The 12893-nt window shown below is 44.6% G+C and overlaps 2 protein-coding genes across 2 annotated transcripts in view; one reads left to right on the forward strand and one right to left on the reverse strand.

Moving 5' to 3' along the window:
* The window catches only part of LOC311104189 (carbonic anhydrase-related protein 10-like), a 37159-nt gene extending 28075 nt beyond the window's left edge, over window positions 1-9084 (forward strand). The window contains exons 4-9 of the mRNA XM_084145892.1: window positions 4110-4295; window positions 5058-5153; window positions 5289-5361; window positions 7580-7734; window positions 7887-8061; window positions 8544-9084. Coding sequence (XP_084002018.1) covers window positions 4110-4295; window positions 5058-5153; window positions 5289-5361; window positions 7580-7734; window positions 7887-8061; window positions 8544-8566 — 708 coding nt within the window. The 3' untranslated portion in view covers window positions 8567-9084. The remainder of the gene's footprint in view (window positions 1-4109; window positions 4296-5057; window positions 5154-5288; window positions 5362-7579; window positions 7735-7886; window positions 8062-8543) is intronic.
* LOC311104187 (uncharacterized protein) overlaps window positions 1-12893 on the reverse strand; it is a 22640-nt gene continuing 9747 nt past the window's right edge. The window contains exons 2-3 of the mRNA XM_084145890.1: window positions 4170-4287; window positions 1-1694 (exon numbers count right to left, since the gene is read on the reverse strand). Of these exons, the coding sequence (XP_084002016.1) occupies window positions 335-1570 (1236 nt within the window). The 5' untranslated portion in view covers window positions 1571-1694; window positions 4170-4287 and the 3' untranslated portion in view covers window positions 1-334. The remainder of the gene's footprint in view (window positions 1695-4169; window positions 4288-12893) is intronic.

A 12893-nucleotide genomic window follows, 5' to 3' on the forward strand; every position in this document is an offset into this window, starting at 1 on the left:
ATAAAGTAGGACCAAAGCGCAGCGTTGGGAGTGAACATGACTTTAATGTTGAAATAACGACAAAACAAAACACGATCCGTAACGTCCTCAGTACACCGACTGAACATAGAACATCACCCAAAACCCAACAAAACAACATACACCCTGGCTCAAATACACAAGTCCTGGAGCCAGAGTGTGACAGTACCCCCCCCTAAAGGTGCGAACTCCGGGCGCACCAGCATACAGTCTAGGGGAGGGTCTGGGTGGGCGTCTGTCCACGGTGGCGGTTCTGCCCCTGGTCGTGGTCCCCATCCCACCTTAGTCACCACCCGCTTCCCTAGCCTCCTCCACATTACCACCCCCCAACTACACCCCACTGGGTTAAGGGGCGGCACCGGACTAAGGGGCAGCACCGGACTACGGGGAAGTACCGGACTAAGGGGCAGTACCGGACTAAGGGGCAGTACCAGGCTGAATGGCGGATACTGGCTGGACGGCTCTGGTGGCTCCTGGCTGGTCGGCTCTGGCGGATCCTGGCTGGACGGCTCTGGCGGATCCCGGCTGGACGGCTCTGGCGGATCCCGGCTGGACGGCTCTGGCGGATCCCGGCTGGACAGCTCTGGCGGATCCCGGCTGGACAGCTCTGGCGGATCCTGGCTGGACGGCTCTGGCGGATCCTGGCTGGACGGCTCTGGCGGATCCTGGCTGGACGGCTCATGGCTGGCTGATGGATCTGGCTGCTCATGGCTGGCTGACGGATCTGGCTGCTCATGGCTGGCTGACGGATCTGGCTGCTCATGGCTGGCTGACGGATCTGGCTGCTCATGGCTGGCTGACGGATCTGGCTGCTCATGGCTGGCTGACGGATCTGGCTGCTCATGGCCGGCTGACGGATCTGGCTGCTCATGGCTGGACGGCTCTGGCGGATCCTGGCTGGCGGAAGGCTCTGGCTGATCCTGTCTGGCAGAAGGCTCTGGCTGATCCTGTCTGGCGGAAGGCTCTGGCTGATCCCGTCTGGCTGATCCCGTCTGGCGGAAGGCTCTGGCTGATCCTGTCTGGCGGACGGCTCTGGCTGGACAGGGCTGACGACGCACCCCGTAGGCTCGGGGCGTTGAGCAGGGACAGGCAGAACCGCACTGGGGACACACACCCCTGGCCCTACACGGGGATCAGGAACGGGCCGGACCGGACTGGAAACACCCCCCAGTACCTCTCGCCGTGCCTCCACACTTTCCATCCCCTTCGTAACCAGTGGCCCCCTTAAACTGGCGGCCATATCTGCCAACCTCTTGCACTCCTCCGGGCCGTACACCTTCTGCCCCGACGTCGTGAGCCCCCCCCTAAAAATTTTCTGGGGGTCTCTCCTCTCGGTGGACCAGGCCTCCATAGTCCTCTCCCAACCTTCGCTCTTCTGGCTCCACCACCCGTTATCCAACTGCTGCTTGGTCTCGTTGTGGTGGGTTTTTCTGTCACGATCGCCAATAAAGTAGGACCAAAGCGCAGCGTTGGGAGTGAACATGACTTTAATGTTGAAATAACGACAAAACAAAACACGATCCGTAACGTCCTCAGTACACCGACTGAACATAGAACATCACCCAAAACCCAACAAAACAACATACACCCTGGCTCAAATACACAAGTCCTGGAGCCAGAGTGTGACATAGTTCCAGCTCAGTTCCAGCTCAGTGCCTGCGGAGTGCTTCTTTTGCCTGGTAATTAGAATAGGTGTCAGTGGAAGATTTGGTCTAATACATAACAGTGTTGAGGAATTGAATTAACTTTCAGCTCTCACCATTTTGCTAATTTGATTACATGCATTATGCACTAAGTAGAAAGAGTAGAAAGGGCCCCTGTTTAAAGGGCTATTAAAAAACATGTGTCAGGTGAAATATATTGCTTTTCCTACCTCATTTAATCATCTGCAGTATTTTTTGTATAAATGAACTAAGTGGATCCCCCTATGATAAATGACTCCATCATGATCTACATGGGCATAACACTGAAGTCTCTCCCTTCCCTTTTCCTCCTTAACTCCCTCTCATTTCATTATAAGTATTGATGTTATCCGAGTTTTATATGAAAGAATGTAACAAAGCTTTGAAAGTCTTCCTTTACCTGTTGGGCATTTCGATGTGTCACTTCAAACAATGTGAGAGTTGGTTTCTCAGTTAGTTTATTATTAATTTCACCTGCTTCCTTAATGAAATTAGATTTGGAAGACGATTTTCTCATTTTTTGATTTTAATCCACCTTTACTGCAGGCCTACAGCCGATGCCAAATGATTATTCTGTGATTATGAGCCTGAGGAATATTATAATAATTTTACATTGCAGTAATGGGAAACTGCAATTGGAGCGTACGTTTTTTTTTCTCCCTACCCATAATGGAAATGTACAACTGCCAGGTCGCAGTTGTAAATGAGAACTTGTTCTCAACTGGCTTACCTGGTTAAATAAAGGTGAAATAAAAAAATAAAAAATAAAAAATGATAAAGAATTACACTGAACAAAAATATAAACACAACATGTAAAGTGTTGGTCCCATGTTTCATGAGCTGAAATTTTGTGCACACATTTGTTTACATCCCTGTTAGTGAGCATTTCTCCTTTGCCAAGATAATCCATCCACCTGACAGGTATGAAATATCAAGAAGCTGATAAAACAGCATGATCATTACACAGGTGCACCTTGAGCTGGGGAAAATAAAAGGCCACTAAAAAAAAATGTTTTGTCACACATCACAATGCCACAGATGTCTCAAGTTTTGAGGGAGCGTGCAATTGGCATGCTGACTGCAGGAATGTCCACCAGAGCTGTTGCCAGAGAATGTAATGTACATTTTCTACCATCAGCCGCCTCCAACGTCGTTTTAGAGAATTTGGCAGTACATCCAACCGGCCTCACAATCGCAGACCACGTGTAACCATGCCAGCCCAGGACCTCCACATCTGGCTTCTTCACCTGCGGGATCATCTGAGACCAGCCACACGGACATCTGATGAAACTGAGTATGCACAACTGAAGAATTTCTGCACAAACTGTCAGAAACCGTCTCAGGGAAGCTCATCTGCGTGCTCATCATCCTCACCAGGGTCTTGACCTGACTGCAGTTCGGTGTTGTAACAGACTTCATTGGGAAAATGCTCACCTTCGATGGCCACTGGCACGCTGGAGAAGTGTGGTCTTCACAGATGAATCCCGGTTTCAACTGTTTCGGGCAGATGGCAGACTGCGTGTATGGCATCCTGTGGGCAAGCGGTTTGCTGATGTCAACGTTGTGAACAGAGTGCCCCATGGTGGCTGTGGGGTTATGGTATGGGCAGGCATAAACTACGGACAACGAACATAATTGCATTTTATCAATGGCAATTTTAATGTACAAAGATACTGTGGCAAGACCGCTCATCTGCCGCCATCACCTCATGTTTCAGCATGATAATGCACAGCCCCATGTTGCAAGGATCTCTACACAATTCCTGGAAGCAGAAAATTACCCAGTTCTTCCATGGCCTGCATACTCACCAGACATATCACCCATTGAGCATGTTTGGGATGCTCTGGATCGACGTGTATGACAGCGTGTTCCAGTTCCCGCCGATATCCAGCAACTTCACACAGTCATTGAAGAGGAGTGGGACAACATTCCACAGACCACAATCAACAGCCTGATCAACTCTATGCGAAGGAGATGTGTTGCGCTGCATGAGGCAAATGGTGGTCACACCAGATACTGACTGGTTTTCTGATCCACACCCCTACCTTTTTTTAAAGGTATCTGTGACCAACAGATGCATATATGTATTTGCAGTCATGTGAAATCCATAGATTAGGGCCTAATGAATTTATTTCAATTGACTGATTTTCTTTATATTTTACATTTTACATTTTAGTAATTTAGCAGACACTCTTATCCAGAGCAACTTACAGTTAGTGAGTGCATATTTTTTTTTTTTCATACTGGTCCCCCGTGGGAAACGAACCCACAACCCTGGCGTTGCAAACGCCATGCTCTACCAACTGAGCTACACGGGACTATATAAATTGTTGCATGTTGTGTTTTATATTTTTGTAGAGGTCTTTCAGGTGAGACCTCACTTGACTCCTCTCTTTCCTCTCTGTGCAGATGGGAGGCACCATGTACAACACAGGGCGCCACGTGTCACTGCGGCCAGACAAGGCTCACCTGGTGAACATCTCCGGTGGACCTCTGGGTTACAGTCACCGGCTGGAGGAGATCCGCCTGCACTTCGGCAGCGAGGACAGCCAGGGCTCGGAGCACCTGCTCAATGGACAGACCTTCCCTGCAGAGGTGAGAGAGAACGAGCCAATGAGCCGAGAGGGATTATCTTTATCTTTGTTGTGTCTATAAACAACCCAATCCACTGCTTTCATTTGACTAAGGGCTCAATTGAATCAAACTTGCATTACAGTTAAGGCTTCACTGCTTTACACAGCCCTACCAAGGCTTGTTTGTGTGGAAGATTTTCTCAAACAATGGATAATGATAAAATATGCTGAACTACCTCTATCACTCAGTCCACTAATCTCATGTACAGGGCCTTTGAAGGGTGGGGTAGAAGAGCAACAGCAATCTGCATCCTAACAGTGTAATTGAAGGCTGGACCGACAAGTGGCAAAGAGTTTTTAGTGGTAGTGGGTTTTTTTAGTGGAGGAGGGCGATATTAGAATGACAAGAAAGTAAAAGCAGTAAACTTATCAGGTGCCATACGGAGTTTGTCTGTCACGATTTAAATGAGAATTGGCTAACACTTTCCAGTCCTTAATCACCATTTTTAAGTGAGGAAGATCTGTTGCCAAAAGTAAGCGCCTGCCTAGATAATTAGAGCTGAATCCTTTTCTAAATTAGAAAACTACAGAGCAGATAAGTGTCAAAGCAAAACATTCCTGAATTTCTTGAGTTTATCTTCGAGTGCTGGTTGGATGGATAAAATTAGTTTAATCTGACATAATGCTTTCATGTGCAAGACAAAATCACTTTCTATCTCACATGGTCTAACACCAGGAAATGAAGGGCTCACTGTGTTTAGTCTTTATCTCGTCTCACTTACAGGTGCAACTTATACACTACAACCAGGAACTCTATGCCAACTACAGTGAGGCAGCCAAGAGCCCCAATGGCATAGCAATTGTGTCCATATTCATAAAGGTCAGTTTGTGCTTGATGCAGACAATCTCCTTCTCTGTGGTTTATTGTAGTGACAGTGGTCTTTATTCAGAATTTCATGGGACTGTGCTGCGTATGCTGAATATTTTATGTTCCTTTACATCTCTTCCCTCTCAGATATCTGAGTCTCCAAATGTATTCCTGAATCGCATGTTGAACAGAGACACCATCACGAGAATAACATACAAACGTAAGCATCCTCAGCCATTTAAGATGTGTGGGTTATGCACACACATTGTCAAATCTACAGTAGTCACAGATGTCTGGCTAAAAGACTAGTAGTCCGTTCCATTTCTGGATCCGGCATAAAAAGAATATCTAGCAACTGAATTAATTTGGCTAATTGGAAGGTTGCCAGAGATTGACTTAATCAGAGATTGAGTGAAATTCATTCCAACTACTGAATGAATCAGCTACATTGCCAATGTGATCCTCCTGGTTCAATAGATAAGATGTGTAACAATAGAAACCGCCCCCAACCCTGAGAAATGTTTGATTCATCTCCTGTTTGCACTTTCAGAATGCTCCAAGCTGATCGAAAATTGGCATTCTTTAAAGACAACAATTTTGTAACATTGCTATGGTTATCATTAACAGCCTCTACCCAAACTCTCTTTTCTTTCAGTTTGATGCTCTTCATTAAGTCTGGTTAATTTAATTTTTATTAATTTAATTAAATTAAACTAATTACATTAAATAAATCACTAATCATCCTTTTATTTGTATCCCATTACTATAATAATTGGGTGTTATACTGTATTACAAGTCCCTGCTGACCGGGGAGGTACTATCATTCTTCAAAACAGCTGCAGTCACCCCCTTACTGAAGAAACCCAACCTTGACCAGGACTTCCTATCCAACTACAGGCCCATCTCCAACCTCTTCCTATCAAAAGTACTGGAGAACGTGGATGCAAACCAGCTTCAATCCCATCTGTCTTCCAATCAGCTGAACAAAGTTTTCCAGTGTGGTTTCCGGTCCTTGCACAGAACCGAAACAGCCTATGGTGAAAGTTACCAATGACCTACTGATAGCTGCAGAATCTGGATCAAGAGCCTCCTGCTCTTTTGACACTGCTGACCACAACATCCTCCTGCAGCATCTCAGAGAGCACACTGCAGTCTCTGGAAATGCTCTGAACTGGTTCTCCTCCTACCTCTCCAATAGGAAGCAATACATCACGATTGGAGAGTCCAGATCGGAGGAGTCTACAGTCACATGCAGTGTCCCGCAGGGGTCCTTTTTGAGGCCTATTCTATTCCTAATCTACATGCTCCCTCTCAGCCAAATCCTCAGAGAATATAACATTAATTTCCACTGCTGCACTGACGATACCCAAGTATATATTTACATCAATCCGGACACCATCTCAGCCCTAGCAAAACTTGGCAGCTGCCTAGATGACATCAAGGCACGGATGAAAGATAACTTCCTCCAGCTGAACAGCAGCAAGACTGAGGCTGTGCTTATTGGGACACCCAAGCAGGTCACCAGTGCTGGAAACATCTGCCCTACTAGTGACGGTCAAGTCATCCATCTGTCCTCTGTCATCTCTAACCTGGGAGTTAAGTTTGATCCTTCTCGGTCCTTTGATGCCCATATAAAACATATCTGCAAAACATAGTTTTTCCATCTAAGAAACATTGCCCGGCTCAAACCATCGCTCTCCCAGCCAGATGCAGAGACACTCGTCCATGCCTTCATCTTCTCCCGGATCAACTACGGCAATGCTCTGTTCGGGGGCCTTTCAACCAAATCACTTCAGAGGCTACAACTTCTCCAGAAGAGTCCTGCCAGGACCAAGAAGTCAGCCCACATCACCCCCATCCTTGCTGAACTCCACTGGCTACCGGTCGACCATAGGATTTACTTTAAAATCCTCAACCTAGTGTTTAAAGCCTTGAATGGATTGACTCCCACCTACATCAGCGACCTCATTTCTATCAATGAGCCACCTCGCGCTCTCCGCTCCAGCAACTCACCACTGCTTCAGGTCCCTAAGACACGTCTCCGTACTATGGGGGAGCCTTCTGCTCCTTTGCCCCTCGTCTATGGAATGCTCTCCCTGACCATTTGAGAGCCGCTCCGTCAATCTGAACTTTTAAAACGGGTCTTTAAACACATTTCTACAGACTGTCTTTCTTATAGTCCTAATCTGGAAAGTTATTTTAGCAACTAGCCTACTATTGCTATTTCCTGCCTTGATTCTAAATGTATGATGTTTTTATTGTAATTTGTATTTTATTATCATTATTATTTTTGCCTATGTAGAGCTTTGAGAGAACACTGTAATGAAAAGCGCTATACAAATTAAATGTATTATTATTATTATTCTGTAATACAGTGTATAAAGTGTTGAGGATGGTACAGTATGAATCTGATTACCTCTGTTTTGGTCCACCTCCAGATGATGCATTCTTACTCATGGGGCTCAACATAGCAGATCTATATCCAGACACTACACATTTTATAACATACGAAGGCTCCATGACTACCCCACCCTGCTTTGAGACAGCCACTTGGATCCTCATGAACAAACCTGTGTACGTCACACAGATGCAGGTAACTCACTCTCTATCATAGACTCAATAATAACATGAACTCATGTTAGTCAGAAGTTACTCAATAGTTGGCAGTATTTGAGACTGTGTAGATTCTTTACCATAAAGCTTATCTGTCCATCTTTCCCTCTTTCTCTCACTCCATCTCTTTAGATGCATTCTCTGCGACTGCTCAGTCAGAATGAGCCGTATAAGATATTCCTCAGTATGAGTGACAACACGAGGCCCGCCCAGCCTCTCCTACAGCGCTGTATCCGCACCAACATCAACTTCAGCAAGCAGGGCCGGGACTGCCCCAACAACCGTGCCCTGAGGCCCCAGTATCGAGGTGTGTGTGAATGTATGTGTTTAGGAGCTTTATTCAATTAACACAGATACTTGAAACTTTCCGGGTATGGTAAAATGCAGGTATTGGTAAAAACAGACAGTGAGAAAGAAGTTTGTCATAATAATATAAACTGCACATACTGTATTCTGAAACCGGTTTGTGTTTTTAGAAATCCAATATACTGTTTTCCTGGCACACGTTAGGTCCCTTGATGCCAATTGATCAATGTTTCCATGCCCCAAAGAATTCAGGCTGTTCTGGAAGCATAGTGGGGTCTGACCCAGTACTAGATGGGTGTACCTAATAAACTGGCCTGAGTGTATGTTGGCTCAGTCTTCTATAGTTCTGAGATGTCTGTAGAGAACTGCCTCGTCCCTCAAAATTAACAGGTTCTTTGTAGGTTCTAAGTCTCAAGCATTTTCTTTGTGTTTCCAGTTCAAGCAGTTAATTCTAACCTCCACATCTCTTTGTTCTCTTTCCAGTAAACCAGTGGCTTCTGAAGTAAGAAGAAGATGAACATACTGTACCATACAACAGGATAAAAACGAAATATGGGATCCTGATTCTCAATACTTTATTTCAGTGTGGAAAGACTACATTATTAGCAGAGAGACTGCTTTGAAACTCTTTGAATATGTTTGAGATTGCAAAGTAAGAGAAGGAAAGATTCAAAAGTGTACCTTTTAAGGCTGCACAAAAGGAATTCTTCTACAGAGCTTATGGAAATGAGCTGTAAGGAAATTCAGCAGGCTCAGCCGTTTACCGACCTCTGCAGTGGAGACAATGAGGACCTATTTTATGACATCATCAGATTCACTTGAGTTCCCAAAGGACCAACACTTCTTGAAATCAGCTAAATGTAATCACAGATACAACGATAATGTGTTTTGATACCAACAGCATTCCATCAGATCTAACAACAAGCTAAGAATCTGAATCTGATAAGAGGGTGCTCTTCTGGTGATGAAAGCTTCTACATAATCATGTCACAAGCAAAAGGTGTGAATAAATGTCACAAATGCAGAAACATTTCCTGACCATGTGACCTAAACTCTGGGCCCCAGTAAAACACCAGGGCAAGAGATGTTCCTGTTCAGGACACATAGTCAGGAAACACTTGGGAGATCCATTATTTTATACTGTATGTGCAAAACTTTTCTAGCCATTTTGGTCCATTTGCCTTTTCTCTGTTTAATTGTTTACAATGTTCATTCACTCTGTTTATTTCAATGTTAGCAGCCCAATAAACATGTTCCAGAGAATTATCAAAGATAAAATAACACTTTACATAAGGCCTATACAGTATATGCTGTTTACATTTACATTTTAGTCATTTAGCAGATGCTCTTATCCAGAGCGACTTACAGTTAGTGAGTACATACATTTTCAAAATTTCAGAATTGTATATTGTCTAGCACTGAATAGAGCATGGGACATGATTTGTCAGCAAATTTATTAAGCAGTCACAAGACGTCCCTTATCAATTATTTATCCTCATTTTCGATTCAGAGCTGTGTATGGCATTACAGGCAATGTGGGTTTTTGTGTGTGTGTGTGCGTGCGCGTGTGTGTACATGACTGTGCGTGTGTGCGCGCTCTCTCCTGGGCAATGTATTTCTCATTAAATAAGTTTTGTGGCAACGAAACAAATACAACAACAGGTGTAGACCTTACAGTGATATGCTTACTAACAAGCTCTTTCCCACCGATGCAGAGTAAAATTAGAAGCTAAAAACACGAGAAATAAAACACAAGAATGAATTTAAGTACAGTATAAGTACACCAATATACTATATCAATGTGCAGGGGTACGAGGTAGCTGAGGTACAGTGAGGGAAAAAAGTATTTGATCCCCTGCTGATTTTGTACGTTTGCCCACTGACAAAGACATGATCAGTCTATAATTTTAATGGTAGGTTTATTTGAACAGTGAGAGACAGAATAACAACAACAAAATCCAGAAAAGCGAATGTCAAAAATGTTATACATTTATTTGCATTTTAATGAGGGAAATAAGTATTTGACCCCTCTGCAAAACATGACTTAGTACTTGGTGGCAAAACCCTTGTTGGCAATCACAGAGGTCAGACGTTTCTTGTAGTTGTCCACCAGGTTTGCACACATCTCAGGAGGGATTTTGTCCCACTCCTCTTTGCAGATCTTCTCCAAGTCATTAAGGTTTCGAGGCTGACGTTTGGCAACTCGAACCTTCAGCTCCCTCCACAGATTTTCTATGGGATTAAGGTCTGGAGACTGGCTAGGCCACTCCAGGACCTTAATGTGCTTCTTCTTGAGCCACTCCTTTGTTGCCTTGGCCGTGTGTTTTGGGTCATTGTCATGCTGGAATACCCATCCACAACCCATTTTTAATGCCCTGGCTGAGGGAAGGAGGTTCTCACCCAAGAATTGACGGTACATGGCCCCGTCCATCGTCCCTTTGATGCGGTGAAGTTGTCCTGTCCCCTTAGCAGAAAAACACCCCCAAAGCATAATGTTTCCACCTCCATGTTTGACGGTGGGGATGGTGTTCTTGGGGTCATAGGCAGCATTCCTCCTCCTTCAAACACGGCGAGTTGAGTTGATGCCAAAGAGCTCGATTTTGGTCTCATCTGACCACAACACTTTCACCCAGTTCTCCTCTGAATCATTCAGATGTTCATTGGCAAACTTCAGACGGGCCTGTATATGTGCTTTCTTGAGCAGGGGGACCTTGCGGGCGCTGCAGGATTTCAGTCCTTCACGGCGTAGTGTGTTACCAGTTGTTTTCTTGGTGACTATGGTCCCAGCTGCCTTGAGATCATTGACAAGATCCTCCCGTGTAGTTCTGGGCTGATTCCTCACCGTTCTCATGATCATTGCAACTCCACGAGGTGAGATCTTGCATGGAGCCCCAGGCCGAGGGAGATTAACAGTCTTTTGTGTTTCTTCCATTTGCGAATAATCGCACCAACTGTTGTCACCTTCTCACCAAGCTGCTTGGCAATGGCCTTGTAGCCCATTCCAGACATGTGTAGGTCTACAATCTTGTCCCTGACATCCTTGGAGAGCTCTTTGGTCTTGGCCATGGTGGAGAGTTTGGAATCTGATTGATTGATTGCTTCTGTGGACAGGTATCTTTTATACAGGTAACAAACTGAGATTAGGAGCACTCCCTTTAAGAGTGTGCTCCTAATCTCAGCTCGTTACCTGTATAAAAGACACCTGGGAGCCAGACATCTTTCTGATTGAGAGGGGGTCAAATACTTATTTCCCTCATTAAAATGCAAATCAATTTATAACATTTGACATGCGTTTTTCTGGATTTTTTTGTTGTTATTCTTTCTCTCACTGTTCAAATAAACCTACCATTAAAATTATAGACTGATCATTTATTTGTCAGTGGGCAAACGTACAAAATCAGCAGGGGATCAAATACTTTTTTCCCTCACTGTAGGTATGTACAGTGCCTTCAGAAAGTGTTCACACCCCTTGAATTTTTACACATTTTGTTGTGTTACAAAGTAGGATTTAAATGGATTGAATTGTCATTTTTTTGTCAACAATCTAAACAAAATATTCTAATGTAAAAGTGGAAGGAAAATAATAATTTTTCTTTTTAATTAAATGGAAAATAAAACACTAAGTATTCAACTCACTCAATACATGTTAGAATCACCTTTGGGAACGATTACAGCTGTGAGTCTTTCTGGGTAAGTCTCTGTAAGCTTTGCACACCTGGATTGTACAATATTTGCCCTTTAATCTTTTTACAATTCTTCAAGCTCTGGTTGTTGGTCATTGCTAGACAGCCATTTTCAAGTCTTGCCATAGATTTTCAAGCCAATTTAAGTCAACTTTAACTAGGCCACTCAGGAACATTCAATGTCGTCTTGGTAAGCAACTCCAGTGTATAATTGGCCTAGTGTTTTAGGTTATTGTGTGGCTGAAAGGTGAATTTGTCTCCCAGTGTGTCACGTTGTATAATGATTAGAAGACAGGCGCAGGAATACGTATTAGGGGTATTTATTACTCCACCCAACACAAGGTACGTCATGAAAAACGACGGGGACGAAGCCCAAAACAAACACGTATATATAAACTCAGCAAAAAAAAGAAATAGCCCTTTTTCAGGACCCTGTCTTTCAAAGATAATTCGTAAAAATCCAAATAACTTCACAGATCTTCATTGTAAAGGGTTTAAACACTGTTTCCCATGCTTGTTCAATGAACCATAAACAATTAATGAACATGCACCTGTGGAACGGTGCAGTTATGAAAACGTAGGACACAAAAGAGGCCTTTCTACTGTCTCTGAAAAACACAAAAATAAATATGCCCAGGGTCCCTGCTCATCTGCGTGAACGTGCCTTAGGCATGCTGCAAGGAGGCATGAGGACTGCAGATGTGGCCAGGGCAATAAATTGCAATGCCCGTACTGTGAGACGCCTAAGACAGCGCTACAGGGAGACAGGACGGACAGCTGATCGTCCTCGCATTGGCAGACCACGTGTAACAACACCTGCACAGGATCGGCACATCCGAACATCACACCTGCGTGACAGGTACAGGATGGCAACAACAACTGCCCGAGTTACACCAGGAACGCACAATCCCTCCATCAGTGCTCAGACTGTCCGCAATAGGCTGAGAGAGGCTGGACTGAGGGCTTGTAGGCCTGTTGTAAGGCAGGTCCTCACCAGACATCACCGGCAACAACGTCGTCTATGGGCACAAACCCACCGTCGCTGGACCAGACAGGACTGGCAAAAAGTGCTCTTGACTGACGAGTCACGGTTTTGTCTCACCAGGGGTGATGGTCGGATTCGGGTTTATCATCAAAGAAATGAGCGTTA

The sequence above is a fragment of the Coregonus lavaretus genome (genome assembly GCF_964263955.1).
Source record: "Coregonus lavaretus genome assembly, chromosome: 28".
NCBI classification, from domain to species: Eukaryota; Metazoa; Chordata; class Actinopteri; order Salmoniformes; family Salmonidae; genus Coregonus; species Coregonus lavaretus.